General features: G+C 46.7%; 1 protein-coding gene across 6 annotated transcripts in view; it reads left to right on the forward strand.

The window, feature by feature from the left end:
* The window catches only part of MYRF (myelin regulatory factor), a 93,897-nt gene that overhangs the window by 52,643 nt on the left and 19,962 nt on the right, over window positions 1-21,292 (forward strand). For 4 of the 6 annotated variants that reach the window (XM_083580510.1, XM_083580512.1, XM_083580511.1 and 1 more), the window contains exons 5-9: window positions 3,970-4,297; window positions 6,899-7,071; window positions 7,476-7,599; window positions 19,785-19,980; window positions 20,757-20,833. In XM_083580510.1, the coding sequence (XP_083436636.1) occupies window positions 3,970-4,297; window positions 6,899-7,071; window positions 7,476-7,599; window positions 19,785-19,980; window positions 20,757-20,833 (898 nt within the window). Of the gene's footprint in view, window positions 1-5; window positions 400-3,969; window positions 4,298-6,898; window positions 7,072-7,475; window positions 7,600-19,784; window positions 19,981-20,756; window positions 20,834-21,292 lie in introns of those variants that run through there. The other 2 variants (XM_083580514.1, XM_083580515.1) reach the window with 2 other exon arrangements.

Raw genomic sequence — 21,292 nt, forward strand, 5'->3', positions numbered from 1 at the left:
CCCTTCTTCGGTTGGCAAAAGTGGTTGGCTCTGAAATCTTTATCGGACAGGGGAAAAACAGACTGCTGCAATACGTGAAGAGATTATCAGTTAGTAAATATTCCTAGACTTACGCCTATTGTTTTCCTGCTACCCTTTGGAAAGAGTGGGGGAGGAGGGGAGGAGCAGGAGCACAAAGAGGTGTGTGGGGAGAGGAAGATGTAAATCTACCTTTTGAAAGAGGAAAATGGGGAAACTGTTGACTTCTGCCTAGTGAAGAAGTGAAAATGGAGTGTTTGAGCCTTGTTTTGTGGATGGCGGTGCTGTCAGATGTTGACTTCTGGAGAATTATGTAAAAACAAGCCTATTCCAGTAATGAAGACCAAAGCAAGGAAATTGCCATGAGCTTGCTATTAGACGGTAAGTACGCTCTGAGCCTCCTGCCACCTTTTTCCTAGTTCCGATTGGTACAGGGAGACTCTCCTCTGTTTCCTGTGTCAGGCAGAGAAATCTTAGATACACAATGGAGGCTGGGTCTGTGTTGCCCCCCCCCCCACTTGTTAAGCAAAGTCAGTCTTTCTCTGCCCTTCTCCAAGCTTTATATAAGTTAAGAGAGGGAAGTGGGAGGGTAGAATCTTTCTCCACTACCTACATTTGCCATCCCATAATGAGATTCCTCTCAGGAGATTTAGATTCATACGCCAGAGAATTAGCAGCAGAGGGAGAAGAATTGGGTGGAGTATACGTTGGTGTGTTGACGGGAATTTTCTGATGTTTCCCCACTGGCCCCTTCTTTTAAAACCTCAGCCCTGTTCATAGTGGAAGCAGCTACTTCTCCTTTCTCCATGGAAGAGGTCAAGAGTTCTGTTTATCTCACTACAAAAATCCCTGGAATTCCTCCTGGCCCTTCTTTAAATATAGCGAAGAGGCCAGATTACTTGCCACAGAGTGAACTGCTTTCCCTCACCACCAAGGCAGCAGAAGAGGGAGTCTGAACGGTTTCATCCTGCTTTCATCATCCTGGAGAGGGGAAGAGGTGTTGTAGGGGGCAGGATCTGAGTGAGTCCTGGTGCATATGCAGAGTGCCAGTATATATATTCTTGCCTCTGCGGTCTCATGGTTTTCAAAAAATCCCCCATTGTTTCAAGGTGTATTTGGAAGCCAAGTCAGCCTTTTACAAGTGGAAGATAAGATATGGCTTTCAAGAACATATTTTTCCACAACTTGCTTGCATATTCACTCTGCCATAACAGTTGCCCCAGCCAGTTTTTAACCTGTGAATGTCAAACATTTGATACTGGCTTCTGTAGTCTCACCAAAGACTGACATTTTTCAAAAATGAAAATTATATTAGTTTGTAGTCTAGTTCATTGACCAATGGTGGCCGTCAACACAACTTGTAGTACTGAGTTCTATGAGATAATTTTGTGTTTGTGTGAAGTTCCATTCCATTTTACTATAACTTTTAGAGGTTCAAGAGCAGTTTGATTCTGCCTTTGGCTGAGATACAAAGGAGAGCTAATTTAAAAAGCTACCCCTATACCCTGACAAACCAGAGCCCTACATTCTTAACATTAAATCAGGCTTCAAAGTTAAGTAAACTTCTGTTTTGTTGTACTAAGGAGGGATGTGAACTTGAGTCAAGGGCTTTCGTGAATGCCCTACAGCCTGTTCCGAGATATGTAAAATCTTTGCATGTACTGTAGGCTTTCATGCCACCCTTTCTGCATGAAATCAATAAAAGCCCAGCAAGGAGAGTTTGCCGTGGTCTTGACTTTAACCCCCCCCCACATGTGATGTGATTTGTATGTATTATTAAAAACAGTAATTTCCCCCAAAGTCACTGAAATGTCTTCTGCACAAGAAGGTTTTGAAATGAAACAGGTATTTCATAACTCATTTTGGAAACATGTTTATATTTCAAACATATAAAAGCTGGGAGACAGGCCATAAATAAGCCTCCATTCCATCTGAGTCCTGTAATTCTGTCTTTGGTGGTGTACTTTTCACCAGCATTCTTTGTGCCTTTTTTTAATTAAAAAAAATTATTTACAGTATTTATTTTTTTTTAAAAAGTAATCATTGCTCTGGCGTGTGGGTAGTGACTTTGTGATTGGCTCCTGATCCAGCCAGTCAGCACTCTGTGCAGATGGACTCAACTATAAATGGGGAGAACTGGTTGCTCCTGACCTCAGTTCTCTGAGGAAAGTTGCATTCCTTACATAAAAGGGGTAGGTGGTGATCCGTGGTGGGCTCACCCCTCAAAATAGGTCTATATTTGTACTCAAAGTTGGTGGGAGAACCTGGCTGACTGTTGGCACGCTGAACAGCAACACCAATCTTTTCAGAATGTATATATTCGCAACTCATTTCTAACTACCTTTAGTGATGATATTTCTGTATGAATAAGTGATGAAATGAAACAGAAACGCTGTTGGTAAATAATGGTAGAAAGGTTTTGTCCTTGTGTGGCTTTGAGCAACGGTTGTTGTTAAATTAAGCCAGATTTATTCTCATAACTCAACAATTCTGACTCTACTGCCCCATTAATGCTTTTAACTGCATGGATATATATCCTCTTTATTTTTAACTCCATGGACTGGTGTAATCTGAGGTCATGTTATTGCTCCTTTCAAGACCATAGAGCATATATTTCTGCAATGTGTTGATGCCCTTTGACATTCTCATGGAGCGAGGGTGCCATGCTATCTTGCTGTGGGGGAGAAAACTGCCTTCTGATAAGGGAAAGCCTGACTTCTCCCTGTGGAGAGACAAAACAGGAGAGAAACCTTCTAGTACTCCCAGCAAGGAGGGTCCCTGAATCAGGACTGATTTGGGAGCCATTCTGCTTTGAATGTGTGCCTGCTGAGGGTGGAAACTGACGTAACTCTAAGGTGGATGTTCTGCCAGGGCAAGGATTTTTGCTTGGGCAAGGGAACAGTCTCTCCCTTTCTTCCCTTTGTACGTCCCTAAATCTGTTCTAGGACCAGGTTCGGGAAGGCTGCAGGGTACGTAGAGTAGGGTGGGGAAATGTCCCCTTGCACAAGCAGAAACCCTTGCGCTGACAGGACGTGCTAGTAGAACAGCACCCTGAGACTTTTAAGGAACTTTGCCAGCTAGTTATATAAGAATCCCTTTGTCCCACCTCCACACAATAACAGTGGTACTATGAGAAGCCTGAAGAACAGGCAAACTTCTGAGTATGTAAAGGAAAAAGCATTTGAAGGCTCACTTTTCAACGTGGTGAATGCCCCAACAAGATTATTGTGCCTGATATGAACCTGGAAATATATATATGAAATACAGAGAACACACAGAGCATCCGCTTCCCTTCACCTCTCATTTATAATATACCAGACTATTCACATAACAGCTTTTTGTTTGTGTTTGGCACTCAGTATCATAACATTTCTTAAATGAATTTACCTGCTTGCCGAAGAAGAGCCTTTAAGCATGGAGATTCAGATTTTAATCATTTGGATTTTTAGGAGGGCAGGAAGTCATTCTCCTGTATTTGCTGGATTACTCATTTGTTTCTGTTTGCAGTGCTGCCCTTTGGTTATATATTTAGCAATTAATTCTTTTTTTAAAATTTGATCTTAGTAATTTTAAATGAGTTGAAATTTCAAGATACGCATTTAAAGTGTCAAAGGTTTGCCCGTCATTCCAGCTCACTGAAAGAGAGCTTATTTCTCACTATACAATGAAATAGAAGTAATGTTGCCTACATGTTTTACCATGTATCTCCCAAGTAAAATGGCTTGAGATGTACTATTGTGTCAGTGAGTGCTGAAAATGTAAGGAAATGGTCTGGAATATCCCCCTAAGGCCATCCACGTCTGCGGCCTTATACTGTATTCATTCAGAACACACAGCTGGAATGGCTGCCCAAGGCTAGAGGAATGTTGAAAGAGACTGGGATGTTTTTCTGTAGCATAATCTGGCTATACGTGTGCCACAGATTAATCTACTGACTTTCTGTCTTTTTAGATCCTCACCTCCTTCGAACCATGACTCCTGAGAATATGTGTCATATAACTCCCCCTTCCCGCCTGGAGCACCCACCCCCTCCTCCACCGCCACCCCCTCCACCATCCCACCTCCAAGGGCCGCCTCCACCACCACCACCACCACCACCGCCTCACCCACACCAGCAGCCGCACAGCCATCACTATCCCAGCATGCAGCGGGACATGTACATGAAGGCTGAGTCTCTGATGCCCCAGTTCACTATTGGACAAGGCATGTCACCTGGAGATCTCCACCATGCCCAGCAGTCACAGATGCTTCACCAGCTACTGCAGCAGCATGGAGCAGAGTAAGTCCTAGGGGAAACGGTGGATGAGATAGGGAGTAGAAGCATTACTTGAGCCCCCTGAGACTTGTTATGATCCCAGTAGACATTTGTGGTTAGAGTGTTGGACATGGGAGACCAAGGTTCAAATGCCCACTCAGCCGTAGAGTTCACTGGGTGGCCTGGGTTAGTCACTTTCTCCTATCCTACCCTGCATCACAGGGTTGTTGTGAAAATAAAATCAGGGTGGGGAGAACCAAGTACAAAATCTTGAGCTCCTTTTCAGCAATAGCATGATATAAATGTAATAAATATAACTAAAGTAATTGAGAAAAGTGCAGAGTTTGCTATTGAATTACATGTATAGCAAGAGGCCCAATAATAGTCACAGGGACTAATATGGTAGGTCAGGGGCCTATGATGATATGCTGTTGAGGTGCAATTGAAAAGAGTGAGCAGCAAAATGAGAATTGAGCCAAGTTCTCTTGGCATTCTGAAAAAATACAAAAGGCAAAGCTATACCACAAGCAGAGCTTTGCCCTTTCTTCCACTGACGATTCATTCAAATTGTGGTTTGTTAAGACTTCTGAGATTTCTGTTGGAAATCTCATGTGCCCCTTACAGGACTGTTTATCAGGGGACTATTGTGTGTGTGTGTGTGTCTGTGTATGTGTGGCAACAATTTTTTAATTTGTTTTTAAACAAATACAAGAACCATTAAACACTTACCCAGCAGTACAACTAATGGTGTTTGTTTTATCCATTGACTCTAGACATAAAATTACACATTCAACATTTAAGCTTATCATTAATATCATTACCTGTATGCCACAACTGGGTGTAATGGAGAGCATAATCCCAGCACTAATGCATCTAGATCTATGGGGGTGCGATTTCAGATTTAATAGCTGGAGGCAAAGTCCCTGACAAGGTTTGAAAATATATTCAGGATTGAACTGCTTTTGTAAAAAGTGATTTTAAAGATTGTTTTTGTTTCGATAATGCATAACAACTATTGCAGTGGTAGTAACACACACACACACACACACACACACACACCTTTTAAATTAAAGAGATTAGTGCCTTCAGCATGCATACCAAGTACATAAGCTCCTTTAATTATTTATCACATTTGTCAATTGTGGCTGACCTAGAAAAAACACACAAATGCATGTAATATGCCTCGAATGGCTCACCTTACTTCAAGAGCAGGTTTGAGGAGGAAGAGTTTGGTAGAGACAGGGACTGAGGGATTACTTAACCCTTCCCACACACTGCTTCTACAATCTGAACATGCATTTGGAACTAACTGTGGGATGAGGGAAACATGGTTGTGTGTGTGTGGCCAGTGGAGTGGGATGGGAAAGCTGTTTTTTCTGAAAAAGGGGCATACATAAAACTGTTGCTGGGGCTTAAATCATTAAAATGTTTCTCCGTGCAAAACAAATACCTGCACACTGAAAGCTAGCATATGGGAGAGACATGTTCGCCTTCAGTAGTCATTATCCAGTTCAGACCTAAGAGCCACCTTTAGCTAAAATGTGCATTATGAGATCCATTTATAGATTTTTACCATAGATGTGTACAAACATTGCAAGGGGTTGGACTAGATGACTATACAATTCTTTGATTCTATGAATGGTAATGTGTTGTTGGTGAGACACGCCTAGGTCAGTCTGCAACCCAGTTGTGAGTTCCACTCACCAGGAATAACTCACAGTAGTCTAGTTTTCTATGTGCAGGGATTAAAACAACAACAAAAACATTTGTATGGAGGAGGGTTCAGTCACATGTGTCCATACCTTCATTCTCAAGTCTGGTACAACCTAGACACAGATATACCCCCTCAGTCACCTAAGAAGAAACCTGCCAATTGTCTCTTTCCCTCTTGGGTCAGGTGAGGACAGAGGGAGGGAATGTACAGGTTTAGAATATGCCTCTATTTCAGCACCACACAACAATTTGTGAGCGACTCTTTGTATACCTACAGAATTATGTGAGAGCTTGGCTGATGCTCACCTCCTGTATCCTCTGGATTCCTCCCCCCCATATATATACAGTGGTACCTCAGGTTAGATACGCTTCAGGTTACATACGCTTCAGGTTACAGACTCTGCTAACCCAGAAATAGTACCTCAGGTTAAGAACTTTGTTTCAGGATGAGAACAGAAATCATGCTTCGGCGGCGCAGCAGCAGCAGGAGGCCCCATTAGCTAAAGTGGTGCTTCAGGTTAAGAACAGTTTCAGGTTAAGAACTGACCTCCGGAATGAATTAAGTACTTAACCCGAGGTACCACTGTACAGTCATACCTCTTGTTACATTCAGTTCAGGTTACATCTTTTCAGGTTGCGTCCCGCGGCGACCCAGAAGTACCAGAAAGGGTTACTTCCGGGTTTCGCCATTTGCGCATGTGCAGACGTGCAAAATGACATCACGCGCATGCGCAGAAGCGGCGAATTGTGACCCCCTGCGTGCACAGACGCGGGTTGCGTTCCTTTCAGGTTGCAAACGGGGCTCGGGAACGGATCCCGTTCACAACAGAGGTACCACTGTATTTACATTTTAATGGGTTATGTAAAGTTGGAATGTTCTCACTGTCTCTTTTCTATGTTTGGCCCCCACAGACTTCCAGTGCACCCTGCCAAGAAGAGGAAACACTCAGAGTCGCCTCCAAATACTCTCAATGCCCAGATGCTTAATGGGATGATAAAGCAGGAGCCAGGGACAGGGTCTGTGCCTCTCAACCCTGACAGAGCCCAAACACCTCCTTGGCATCAGCAGGGGGCGCTCTCACCAGGTACAGTCTCCTGTAATATTGTCAGCATCCATATGTTATTCGTGTTCCAAAAGGGGAAGAGTTCTATAGAGTGGGTGCATGGGAGGAGAAACTGAGGAATGGGGGCCATGAGGAAGAAATGAGGAAGGTGTGAGCCATGTGTCTCTAGGGAGAATGTGCTGTTTCATACCAAACAGAATGTGGGGAGGCAGTTCCCCAAAGCTGAAAAGAGCAGAGAACGAAAAACATTTTCCTTTCCTTGGTTACAAAAACCAAGAAATTAAAAAGTCATGGGATGTTTTGCATGGTGGGAAAGCCATGGGGAGGTCAGGCAAGAATGAATATTTCCCTTGTAGCAGGAGGGCTTATTTGCATGAGGTGTAAATACGCAGTTTTGTAAACACACAATTTTACTATTGCTGCAGGCCTGATTCAGGACAATGACAGCTTGAATGGCTCCTACTTGGATCCCAATTACCAGTCTATAAAATGGCAGCCACATCAACAGAACAAGTGGGCGACTCTGTATGATGCCAACTACAAGGAGCTGTGAGTAGAGATGGTGCCTGTGTAAACTCCTCTGCATGCCGGCTCAGAGAAATGGAGCTGGTTTACCTTCATATTTGCTCAAGAGTAGCACAAGGAGCTGGAGGCTGGTGTATATAGCATGCAAGAAAAGCCTCGCTACTTTGAACCTCTTTAAATTGGCACTTTACACCACTTTAACAATAGTAAAATTTCAATATTGTTTATTAAGCACTTACAGTTATTAGGTGCTCAACAAAGTACATTTAAAAGACATTTTCTGTAGCCATTGCTGTACAATTGAAACAGAAAAACACAGAAAGGGAAAGAAAGAAATGAGGAAGATGTGACTAATAAAACTGCAGTGATCAGAAACAAGACAATCAGTTGTGGAAGGCTATCTTGAATGGGTGTATTATCAAATGATAAAAAAGCAGAAAAGGCACACTAGCCTTTTTGCTCCTCCTTCAACACTGTTCGCTTGTTCATTGATTTCTGAAATCTCAATGACACTTCTCTCAAATTATTGCATCATTGACATTTCCTCAGGTGTCATCCTGGGGTTTTTTTTTAGAAATTGGTGGGTTTTAGTCAATTTTATACTTTCAGAAGCGTGGCATGTAGTGATAGCATTTGCGCCTCTCCATTACCTGGTCACCTTTTGACAATTGCCTTTTAAAAAATGCTGTCCTGTTGTCTGTTTAGAGCAGGGCTTGTCAACCTGGTCCCTACCGCCCACTAGCGGGCATTTCAGGATTCTAGGTGGGTGGTAGGGGGTTCTACAGCACAAACTGTATCACTCCTACCATCGAGCACTGGTGGGCAGTAAGGAAATTTTTACCACCAAGAAAGATGCATTAGTGTGCGGTAGGTATAGAAAGGTTGACTACCCCTGGTTTAGAGGGAAAGGGTAAGAGTGGTTTCCCCAGGAGCAGGCACTCAGGTTTTAGGGAGAGGGGAGTTAGGTTTCATCAGCAAAGGTGACCCCTCTTAAGAAAGCAGTCTATTTTGATGCTTGTGCAGCAAAATAAAATAATATATCTTCTGGCTTCTGGAAACACCCCGTGTGAGAAGACTGCAAAATTCAAAGAATTCTAACTGTAGAAGCCAAAACAAAGGGATGAAAACAAACAATGGGTGAGGAAATGTAGGCTTGGGAAATTGACTGATAATGGAGAGAGCATATACCTTTTTCAAACAGATAAATGATAAGGAGTACACAGAGAAAGTAGCAAACAGGTTGGAGTGCACTGGCAAAGCAAAGGCAATCAGAAGTTTAAGGAAGGAACTAATAACCATGATGCGTGCATCAAAGATGAATATGAAACAAGCATACAAAGTGGTGTGATATCTTTTAATCAGTCTAATATCTGTTGGGGTTTAGTCTAGTCTAGACTACTTAAAGATAAAGGCAGCATCTCTTAGCTAGAGCCATGTTATGCTGAATGATGATGGTCAGCAAGTGTATGCATGGCGTTTTATAGGCTAACATAAGCAAATTACCCAGAGGGGAATCTTATATGGCACAAGCAGGTGCCCACTCCTGCAGTGGGGCTTCTCCTTCTACCCCACCCCCTTTGCAGTCCATCGCACAGCCCCAAAATCTACACCAGAGGGTTGGAGAGAAAATAAACTGGAAGTGGCAGACAAAATAAGAACATAAAAACGTGGCCCATCTAGTCTGGCGTCCTGTTCTCACAGTGGCCAACCAGATGCCCATGGGAAGCCAACAGGACACCATTGGATGTCACCCATAAGCTCTTGCCTTGAGGAGTTTACAGTCTGAATCTAGGTGAGAATTGTAATGGTGGAAAGTCAATAAAGAGAGAGGAGGAGACACCGGTAACCAGGGTGGCCAATGCATGCAAATGTAGTTGCCTATCTTCATCAGAACAGTTTCACCAATGTACATTTTAGATTACACATCCCAAAAAGTGAGCTTGGAATGATTTCTAGGAATGGTAGCAGTGCTCAGCTCAGACTTTAAACAAGGTTGTTTTTAATGGTTTTAAGATGCCTTGGGCACTGATTTTGAGCTCAAAGGCAGTGCAGGATAGCTCAGTTGGGAGAGCACGAGACTCTCAATTTCAGGATCGTGGGTTCAAGCCCCACATTGGGCAAAAGATTCCTGCATTGCAGGGGGTTGGGCTAGATGACCTTTGTGCTCTCCTCCAATTCTGTGATTCTTATAAGAGAGCCTTGAAGGACATGAATCGGAGAGCTCAGAGGCAGGATAACTGGCAAACTCTTGGTGACCAGCTAGGATGTGCCTGGGAAGCTATGGCAGCCATGTAAGGTGAGAGCAAGAGGCTGGGAGAAGCAAATGAGCGCAGCTTCCAGGGTAGAGAGACAAACGTTCAAGGGGTGGGGGAGAGAAACAGCTGCAGATCCTCCCTGCATTCCAGAAAGGTGATAGAGAACTGGCAAGCAGTCAGACAGATTCCGGGAATTGCCTACTCTCAAGAACGCCCCGCCCCTGGGTTTCTGTTATGTACTGAGTTGAATAGGATCCAAACTGCAGCAGTCTGATTGGTCCTAGAACAATAGGATCCAAAAGGCAGCAGTCTGATTGGTCCTAGAACAATAGGATTCAGAATGCAGCAGTCTGGTTGGTCCTAGAACAATGCAGCAGTATGATTGGTTGGCAGGAACCACCCAATCATGCTCTAGATAGAAGTGAATCCACAACCTGATTGGCTTACAGTAGAATTCCGGAATTAGCCAATCATGTGCAGCCCATTGTGTAAATAATGTATATAAAGCAGATACTTTGAGGGGACTTTCATTCATTCCTCCTCACCACTATGAGCTGAATAAAGAGCATGAAATCACTTTGCGACTCTGAGTATATTTCACTGGCGACGAAGGTGGGATCCCGCTGAGCTGACTGCCACACACAGCACCGCAGCACCGCCACCTGCCGCACCGCTGCCTCGCACCGTGTATCCAGGCTTCAGCTCCGGGACCCAAGGAACTCAGAATGGCAACCGACAGCAGCTTCTCGCCATTCAACCCAGCATCTGGAGACTGGGAAGCGTACGCCTCCCGTTTCACCTTCCTCCTAGAAGCCAAAGGGGTCACCGATGAAGAAGACGCCAAGAAGAGGGCAATATTCTTCAGCGTCTGCGGAGAGGAGACGTTTGAAATCGCCCGGGCTCTCCTTGCGCCTGAAGACGTGGCTACGGTTCCATACAAAACAATAATGGAACAGCTGAAGGGGCACTTTTCGCCACAGCCCTCAGTGGTGGCTCGTCGAAATGCCTTCTACGCAAAGCGGCAAGCCCCTGGGGAAACCATAACTGGGTTTGTGACCTCTCTCCGCCAAGCTGCCCGGTTCTGCAACTTCTCAGAGCTGGAGAACATGCTTCGTGATCGCCTCGTCGGTGGCCTGAAGGATGAGAAGCTGCAACGACGCCTCTACGCTAAGAAGGACCTAACGTTCCAGGTCGCTCTGGAGGAGGCCCTGGCAACGGAAGCTGCCGAGAGGTCGACGCAAGAGGCACGGCCGACCCAGCCGTCCCAACCGAGGGTCCACCACAAAGACCTCACCGACGACTCAGGATCTGACAAGGAGGAGGTGCACCAAGTACAGCAGCGCACTCAAGCAGCCCACATACCACAGCTGCCTCGACGAGGAGGAGGGAACTGCGCAAGCTGTGGGGAAAGTCACGAGAGGAGGACCTGCCGTTTCCGCAACGCAGAGTGCAGGCAGTGCAGAAAATTGGGACACATCGCCCGGGTGTGTCGAGCTCGGCCCACCCGACGCCAGGCATCAGATGACCAATCCAAGAGCCCCAGGTCCCGGGGCCCAACACACCAAGGCAACTCGACGGAGCTCACGGACTTCCAGGTATACCAGTTGCCCCACCCCAACGTAGAGAAAATTTATGTAGAGGTACAGATAGAGGGGGCCCCATGCCGCATGGAGCTTGACACGGGTTCAACTCTATCCATAATCTCGGCAAGGACCTTAAGGAAACTGTGTCCTACTGGGGGTCCCAAACTCAGGCCGGCCCCATTCACCCTCCGGGACTTCCAGAAACGTAAGGTCCCCACAATGGGGGTGGGGACCTTCAGGGTGCAATACCGAGGGCGGACGCGGCAACTGGACTTGCTTGTGGTCAAGGGCCCCTACATTAGCTTACTGGGATTGGCATGGTTTGGACCACTGGGGCTAGCCGTCACCGGGGTGAACCACACAAGCTTACAAGTGGACGTGGATGCCATATGCAAGGAATTTCCGGGGGTTTTCGATGGGAAATTGGGACAGTATACGGGCCCCCCCATTGCTCTACAGCTTGACCCCACAGTACGACCAGTCAGGCTCAAGGCCCGCCGGGTCCCGTTCGCTCTGAAACCCCGTATAGACGAGGAATTGGACCGACTCGTGGAGCAAGGAGTGCTGGAGCCGGTGCCTAATGCCCCCTGGGAAACCCCAATCGTCACACCCGTCAAGCCTAATGGTTCAGTCCGCATCTGCGCAGACTACAAATGTACCATAAACAAGGCCCTCACGGCCCATGCATACCCAGTGCCAGTGGTCAGCCATGTCCTTGCCACCCTGGCTGGGTCGAAAATTTTTGGCAAGCTGGACTTGGCCCAAGCATATCAACAGCTGCCAGTAGATGAGGCCACAGCAGAGGCACAGACGATTGTGACGCACAGAGGAGCGTTCAGGGTAAAGCGGCTGCAATTCGGTGTCAGCGTGGCACCAGGCATATTCCAGAATCTAATGGACTCTCTCCTTAAAGGGATTCCTGGTGTCACCCCCTTCTTCGATGATGTGTTGATTGCCGGGCCCACACCAGAGGAGTTTGAGGACCGCCTCCGCACCGTTCTGCACCGTTTCCAGACGGCGGGTCTCAAGGTGAAGCGGGAAAAATGTCTACTAGGAGTGCCTCAGGTGGACTTTCTGGGATTTATGGTGGACGCAGAAGGGGTCCACCCGACTGGGGACAAGGTACGGGCCATTTGTGATGCCCCAGCGCCCAAGAACAAGACTGAACTTCAGGCCTTCTTGGGACTATTGAACTTTTACCATTCCTTCCTTCCCCACAAGGCGGCGGTAGCGGAGCCCCTACACAGACTCCTGGACAAGCGGGCCCCTTGGGTGTGGGGCCAGCGCCAGGAGGCCGCATTCCAGGCAGTCAAGGACTTGCTGGTCTCAAACTCGGTCTTGGCACACTTCGACGAGAGGCTGCCAGTGGTGCTAGCATGCGACGCCTCGCCCTATGGCATTGGCGCTGTCCTGGGACACCAACTCCCGGATGGAAGAGAGGTACCGGTGGCATACTTTTCCCAGACACTCAACGCAACCGAGCGGAACTACTCGCAAATCGACAAGGAGGGTCTGGCAATAGTGAAGGGAGTAAAAAAATTCCATGATTTCTTGTACGGGCGGCCCTTCACCGTGGTGACTGACCACAAGCCGTTGCTTGGCTTGTTTGCCCCCGAAAAGCAGACCCCCCAAGTGCTGTCTCCTCGCGTCCTCAGGTGGTCAATTTTCCTTGCCAGCTACCAGTATGCACTGATTCACCGCCCTGGGAAGGCGATGGGCCATGCAGATGCCCTCAGCAGGCTACCACTACCGGAAACAGGCCCTGACCCAGCACCTGCACAAGAGGTTATGAGCCTGGAGCTGCTTCCTGACCGCCCCATTCAGGCACAAGAAGTTGCACACCATTCCAAGAAAGATAGGGTCATCTCCCGGGTCCTGGACTGGGTGTGGAGGGGATGGCCCAGCAGCAGCCCCGGGCCAGAATTCGCCGGCTACACAACCCGCAAACATGAACTGTCGGCCCACAAGGGGTGCCTGTTATGGGGAAGCAGGGTCATTGTTCCCCAGCCCCTCCGCAAAAGGGTCCTCACAGCCCTACACGAGACACACCCAGGGGTAGTAAGAATGAAGGCCCTTGCCAGGAGTTATGTGTGGTGGCCGGGGATCGACGGAGAGATAGAGGCCTGGGTCAAACACTGCCAGGCCTGCCAAGAATCCCGCCCAGATCCCCCAAGGGCCCCAGTCCAGTCCTGGGAGTCCGCCCGAGCACCATGGTCACGCCTGCATGTGGACTTCGCTGGCCCCTTTCAGGGGAAAACATTCTTCATAGTGGTGGACTCCTACACCAAATGGCTGGAAGTCGCACTGGTACCATCCACTTCTACGTCCGCAGCCATCCGGGTACTACGCAGGCTGTTTGCAACCCACGGGCTCCCTGACACTCTCGTCTCAGACAACGGGACTGCATTTACGTCAGGAGAATTCCAAACCTTCACAGCGCAGAACGCCATCCGCCACATCCGTTCGGCGCCATTCCACCCTGCCACCAATGGCCAAGCAGAACGCATGGTGCGGACCACCAAGGACACCCTTTGCCGCATGACGCAAGGGGATTGGGAGTACCGCCTTGCCACATTCCTTCTAGCACAGCACAGCACCCCCAGCTCAACGACTGGCCGGAGCCCCGCTGAACTACTAATGGGTCGGCGCCTTGCAATCAGATTGGACCGCCTTCACCCCGATAGAGCTCAGGATGAGGTAGTGGTGGGGGAAGGCAGGAACCCCCGGACCTTCGAGGCCCAGGACCCAGTGTACGCAAAGAATTTTGGGGCAGGCCCTGCATGGATACCCGCCACAGTCACCAGGGTCACTGGCCCCGTGTCGTACGAGGTGCTAACAGATGGGGGGCAATGCTGGCGCCGCCACTGCGACCAGATACGGCGACGATTCCCGGGAGAAAACCAGGAGGAGGAGGACAGGTCAGGGAACAGTGGGGCAGTGAGGCCCATAGAGCAGCAGGGGCAAGCAGGAGAGGCAGAATCAGTAAATACAGAGGGGACCCGTGAGGCCGAAAGGACACCGGAACCAGAACCACGACTGAGCGAGCCGGTTGCGCCAGACCATACAGCCCCATCACAGCCAGCATCCTTGGAACACGAGCCAGAACCTGAACCCCGGACCAGGGAACACCCCAGGCCGCAACGCACACGTAGGCCGCCGGCGTACCTCGAGGACTATGAATGCGACCTCCCGGGCAGGACTGGAACTTAGAGGGGAGGGGTGTTATGTACTGAGTTGAATAGGATCCAAACTGCAGCAGTCTGATTGGTCCTAGAACAATAGGATCCAAAAGGCAGCAGTCTGATTGGTCCTAGAACAATAGGATTCAGAATGCAGCAGTCTGGTTGGTCCTAGAACAATGCAGCAGTATGATTGGTTGGCAGGAACCACCCAATCATGCTCTAGATAGAAGTGAATCCACAACCTGATTGGCTTACAGTAGAATTCCGGAATTAGCCAATCATGTGCAGCCCATTGTGTAAATAATGTATATAAAGCAGATACTTTGAGGGGACTTTCATTCATTCCTCCTCACCACTATGAGCTGAATAAAGAGCATGAAATCACTTTGCGACTCTGAGTATATTTCAGTTTCTATGCAGCCTGCATCTCCTATTTGGCCCCATTTTGGGGAGAGAGGGAAGGGCCTTTCTTGTCTGTGGTACCAAATAAAATGAGATGATTATCTGGCTTCATGAGAGCAATGTGGAGAGAAAGGGCCAGTGATTTACATTCAAGCCAGCTGTGGCATTAGAGGGAGGCTGCCCTTGCATGGCCTAGGATGCCCACGCACAGCATCATTGCTGAGGGCTGCCTTCTCAAGGTCTCGCAGAAGGTAATTTATCTGTGTTCCTTCCCTGTGCATATATAAGGGGAGTAGGGCAATATATATATTTATGTATTGCTCGAAGGAACATACAAAGAGGCCAAAGGCATGTCTCGCTCAGCATCCTTTTCCCCATTGTGGTCTACCAGGATAAGCGGTTAAGCAGGCTCTGAGATGCAGAAGCAGAACTGTTGCTCCAAGACATGCTTCCTCTTGGAGGTAGTATATTTTAGCTGTCTTGGAGCAGCCACTGATAGCCTTCTCTCTAGTGGATTTTTCTATTCCCTTTCTATGGCCTTCTAAATTGGGGGCCATCACCACAACATGTGGAAGCAAATTCTGTAATTTTAACTCTGCACCAAGTAAGGAAGCACTTTGGATTGTGTCCTGAATCTCATACTCCACTGAATGACATGAGTTCCGGTATAATTTTGGCAGTGTGGGGAAGACAAGGTTGCACTGAAGGCCTACAAGCTACCCATGTGTGTTATTGTAATGCCTTATATAAATGCATGGTGTAACTGTACAGCATTTGGAATACTATGCAAAGTTCTGGTTGCCTCATTTCCAAAAAAGCGAAAAGGTGCAGAAAAGGGAAATCCAGATGATCAAAGGATGGAGCCACTGCACATAGAAATAATTTTTGAGGGGATAGGATAGAGGTTTATAAATTACGTGTGGTGTGGAGAAAGTAGAGATAGAAGTTTCTCTCCCCCTCGCCCATCACTATATTATTCATTGTTCTCACTTCGGCATGACTTTATTTTGCTGAAGAAATTCTCATTGCCTCCAGTCTAGCTGCTTCCTTGACAAGGCTCTTTAACCACTCTTAGAGGAGGATAACTAAAAACGACTTGGCTTTCAACATAGCCATTTCCCATTAACGTTCCATGGGCTGTAGGCAGCACATGTTCAGCAACATCCCCTGTTCTCAGTGAGGTGAAAGCAATCGTTTTTATAATAATTAACTTGGGTAATCTCTCCCTCAATGAAAACCATGTTATACTTTTACAAACTAGAGGCGCCCATCCTCCCTGTTGCAGCAGAAATAAATGCAGAATAAAACAGTTTTAAAATAAAAAATATACATATACTAATCCTTGAATTTCGCTGAGAAACTAAGAGTTTGTGGCCCAAGTACTGGGGCTCTAAATGGAGAAAGATAGGTTGTGAAGCACTCAGACCACATGATTTGCACACTCTACAACTAGGTAGCTTTCCCTCACCAATTCCCCCCTCCTTCTACAATTCAGATTTAAATGGGAGATACCATTTTTAAAAATAGTTTAGACTTTCGAAGGGGGCGTCAGGCATTACATGCCACAGTGATTGTAATATTCAGGCACACTCTCCTCATTTACAAGGTGGCTAGGATGTGCTTTGGAAGAACAGGACATTTTTCTGAGATCCTGGCTTTAAGACAAAGTGGAATATAATATGTGAGATGTCTCTCTTATCTGTGGAAATTGTAGTGCTATCTGTTGCCATGGGCGTAGACATCTGCCTCGTAAAGAGGCCTCTGTGCATACTGTTACCCTCCTGTGACAGGAGCATGGCTCATTGCGTTTCTGGGGGTGGCTAACTTTCTGCCCTTATCTCCAGTTCTGAGTTGCTACTGTCCTCCCGCCCTTGCCTTTTCATTTTTACCTCATAACTCACACTCATTTCTTCATTATCTGTCTTTGAATTTCTCTGCATTTTGACCCAATACATGTTTTAAACATTTGTACACGTTTTGTAAAAAGAAAGATTCGGGCTTTTCATTTGAACAGATTGCGGTCCTTGATTCGTGTTGGATTTGCTGAGCCATTTGTAAAGGGCCGGGTAGCGAAAGTGGCTTGATTGAATGGCGGAAGCTGCCAGTTTTGTTCTCTCAGGTTTCAGTGGTGAATGGCTAGAGGCCCAGTACAATTTCAGTGGCAAACAGAAACCATGTCTATTCTAGCTGAAGAGCCTGAGGAGAGATGAGGTAGCTTAGAACTGAAGAGGAATGACTGTGTGTCCACTTTTGGGGGGGGGGGTGGAAGGGGAAGAATTTGGCTTTTGGATAGGGCAGAATGGCAAGCACTGCAGGAAGGAGGGAATGGCACAATGAATCACCAAAAATGTGATGGAAAGGGGGGAGAGGGGGAGAGAAATTCCTCTCATACTTTCTGGCTAAGGTAGCTTACTCTGTGACCACCATCTGGTTTTCGTTCAGGGCACATCTCTGGCAGCTCAGGGTCCCCCCTGTTGCTATGAGGAAGAATTAAATGGCTCTCTATATGGCCTGCCAGGTTCGCTCAACCCAAGGGTGCTGACAGCAAACAGAGTTTATCCAGTTGCTGCTGGCATGTCTGTGGAGGATTGTCGGCATGTGCATGGCCAGCTTTGGACCTCTGGAGGCCAAAGCAACTTACTGAAATGTTCTTCTTGCTATGGCCACACACAGAATCCTGCACTGGATTTTGAAATTCCTGGCCATCTTGGGTTCTTCTTGTCTATCCCACTTGTTACTGTGGTTGTTTTTAGCTTTGACTCTTTCAACAGTTGCTAGCCCTTCCTATTTTCAACAGTCCCTCCTTTTTCCTGTCACGATCAAGCCCCTTGGTTCAAGTCTTCCCCTCTACAGCTTTCTGAAGCCTAAGGAGTTAAAGATACCAGCACATACTATTTATCTGTTAAACAGACTACAACTCCCACTAGCCCTGGTCACCATGGCAACGCTGGCTGGCGCTGGTGGGAGTTGTAGTCCAAAGCACCCAGAGATTAAGAAAGACTCTGTTGAATTCTAGTGCTAACTGAGCCCTCAAAAACTCATTGAAACTGTACATCTTAGTGGCTAAAAATATAAAGTTTCAGTTTTTATAGTAGGAAGTGCAGACCTTCAGGAGCTCTGTCACTGACCAGCTTGATAGGGAGCCTCTTCTTACACTTGGGCCTGTAAAGAAGTAAGCCCAAATGAAATTAAGGGGAGTTTTTTCTTTCTCAAATGAGAAAAATCAAATTTTAAGGGTGCATTTCCTCCAACAAGTACTTAAAATATACCGTAACTCGATCATACCGGCCTGCTGAATTTGACAGCATTTATTTGTTTTTATTTGATTTGCACCTATTTGGTTGCAGTTTATGTTCATGTATATCGGTCCGTGAGGCAGAGAGGACTTCCCCACAGAGCAAACCAGGCATATTGGGAGCTGTGTGTATGCGTGCCTGTTGGCGAAGGCCACATATTTTCAGTGTTTCCATGACAACTAGTCCATTAAGGAGACATAGATTAAACCTCCCCAGCTGCTACATATGTTGCTTCCCCCCTCTTATTTGACACTCTGAGCTGCTGCCGCTTTGTATCCTGAGTACATACACTTCAGTCATTGGGGGGGGGGGTGGAGAAAGAGTTTGGAAGGTGTAAGGAGCAACTTCAGGTAGCTCGGTTTTAAGACATATGGCAGTCCAGAATGAACCTAGCCTTGCGCTGAAGCCAGCAAGATGCATCTCACGTGGAAATGTCTTCAGTGGCAATTTGGGTGGGTGGAATCTAGTTGAGGTGGGAGATTTCCAAGTCTCGGGATGATCATAAATTGCTTTACCAGAGCTAGCATGCAATGCCAGCCTAATCAGCTGTTAGTTGGCAGATCTGTAGGAAAACCAAACAAATCAAAGCAGAGCTGCTTGCTTCATACTGTTTACCTTTCCCCCACCCCCGGAGCATTGCCATTTCCCTTAGTGGATGTTGAAGAAGGAACAATGCTAACTGACAGTGGTAATTTTAGGATGAGAAGAGAACCTTTTGCCTGTTTGTAACTGTCAAATATCCTTTGATGTTTTCCCTGAAACTATTAAGCTAGCAAATCTGGGACTCACATGTTGGGATTAGTTTATGTTGTCACATCCTCATTTCAAACCTAGTTACAAATTCCCCTACCCCAACATTACAACCTCAAATCCAGGGTGGTGTGATGGAGAGAGTGGTGGACGGACCAGAGAGATCCAGATTTGCACACACACACCCATTTAGCCATGCAACTCTATAGGTGCTGTTGGGCCAGCCCACTATCTCTCAACCTATCCTACTTCATTGTATTGTTGTAGGGCAGGGGCAGGGAATCTCATGGGGCCCTCCAGCATCTCTGTTTGGCCTTCTGGATTCTACCCAGGTTGTCTCTGAAAATTGTCCCCTAGAAGCTGTTATTTGCATTGGGAGAGGAGCCCAAAGAGTTTAGGGTGCTTTGATAAACAACCTTGTAACCTAAACTTTTTCAGGATAGGGCTGGGTAGGATGGCTCATGCTTCAAGAATGCTTGCTGGTGATGCCTTATGTCCAAGCTGACAAATTGTGTTATGGAGGGGAAGAGATACATGGTTACCTTCCAAATGCTTATCGTTCCCAGGCAAATGTTATGTTTGCAGATGGCAGAAGAAGTAGCTTGTGCAATTTGTGTCTGTTGGAGTGAGAGTTATCTGCAAGAAAATAACTTGATTGACATTGAATGTATATTGTGGTTATTATGTTCATGAGCTACTACCAGTGGCCAGCTTGTTCAAGTCTTCTCCCTTTGGTGACAGACCGATGCCCACATACCGGGTGGATGCAGATAAAGGCTTCAACTTCTCTGTGGGTGATGACGCTTTTGTGTGCCAGAAGAAGAATCACTTCCAGGTCACGGTCTATATTGGTATGATTGGAGATCCTAAGTATGTCAAGACCCCCGAAGGCTTGAAGCCGCTTGAATGCTTCTATCTGAAACTGCATGGAGTAAAGGTAATTGTGAAGATGGGAATATGCAATGGCTAAAGAGGTGGAGCACAATCTCTGTTGATACCAGCAATTATGTGGCTTATCATATCTATGAAAAACTTGGTGTATTTACTGCACAGGTGGCTGTGTATGTGACTTGTCAGGCCGTGTGTTTGTGCAGTCTTAGCTCCAAGCCTGAGTGCTTGTAGTGGGAGCTGATGCTTTCAAAACTGGAGGTTTGATAGCATCAGTCTTTTGTAATCCTTCAGTTCCTTAAGGCAGATAACCCCACACTCAGTTAGTTTTGAATGTGCAAAATGTATTTATCTCAGGACACCTTACTATGCAATTAAAACAAAAACATGAAAATAGAATATACAATCGCTAAATTCAATAAGCAGAAAATCTAATCAAATAACTACTAAAACAGCAGAGTTAAACCTTCATAATCAGTGTTTAAAATGTAGCATCCTTCCAATATGCCACTGGATCTGAATTTAAGCAAAGGAGCACTCCCTCTGCATGCAAGTAGAATAATAGTGACCCCATTACTAAATTTGTGTGGTTATTTTCATATTGGGATACAGCAAATAACCCTTTTTACTTGCTCCTCTCCTACCTCACCCAGCTGGAGAAGAGGGAATGCAGAGCAGTACACATACTGAGTGCCAGTCACCAGGATGTCAAATAATCTATCTGCAGTGTTTCAAAATAAAGAGGTGGCTGCTTGTGGGAATACATGAGCCTGGAAACACATCATATTGTGCTCTCTAAAATGAGCCTGGATCTTTTCTTTTCAGTTGGAGGCCTTGAACCAGTCCATCAACATAGAGCAGTCCCAGTCTGACCGCAGCAAACGGCCCTTCAACCCTGTCATGTGAGTACTGCTTCCATTTGTGGGCCCACCTCCAAACCCTCACGTCCAACACATGCACACACCTTTGTGTGAGCAGTCCAGAGAAGATTAGGCACTAAAAAGGGTAGCTTGGACATGGCGGCTCCTGCGCATTAATCTGACTTCTGCTGGTGCATCATAACTGGAAGAGGCTCTTCTTCCTAAAGGCGGTGTTGCTTTCTTGCACTACCTCTCCTTTCTGAGTGTGCTGCCACCTGAACGCAAAAGGGACTGCATATTAAGCTTCCCACCCAGGAGCAGCACAGCAGTGCCTCATTGAAATGGGTGGGGATTTAAGTGCTTAGCTCTGTTCTTGTGCCACTGATTTCCCTGGGAGTTTAGGTGCGCTTAGACACTTCGCCTGAATACAGATTTCCTCCCCACCATGCATCCCTTGCGTCTTCAATTTTACGCACTTTGGTTGGTCCCATCCAGGTAAAA

The sequence above is a fragment of the Podarcis filfolensis genome (genome assembly GCF_964270895.1).
Source record: "Podarcis filfolensis genome assembly, chromosome: 1".
NCBI classification, from domain to species: Eukaryota; Metazoa; Chordata; class Lepidosauria; order Squamata; family Lacertidae; genus Podarcis; species Podarcis filfolensis.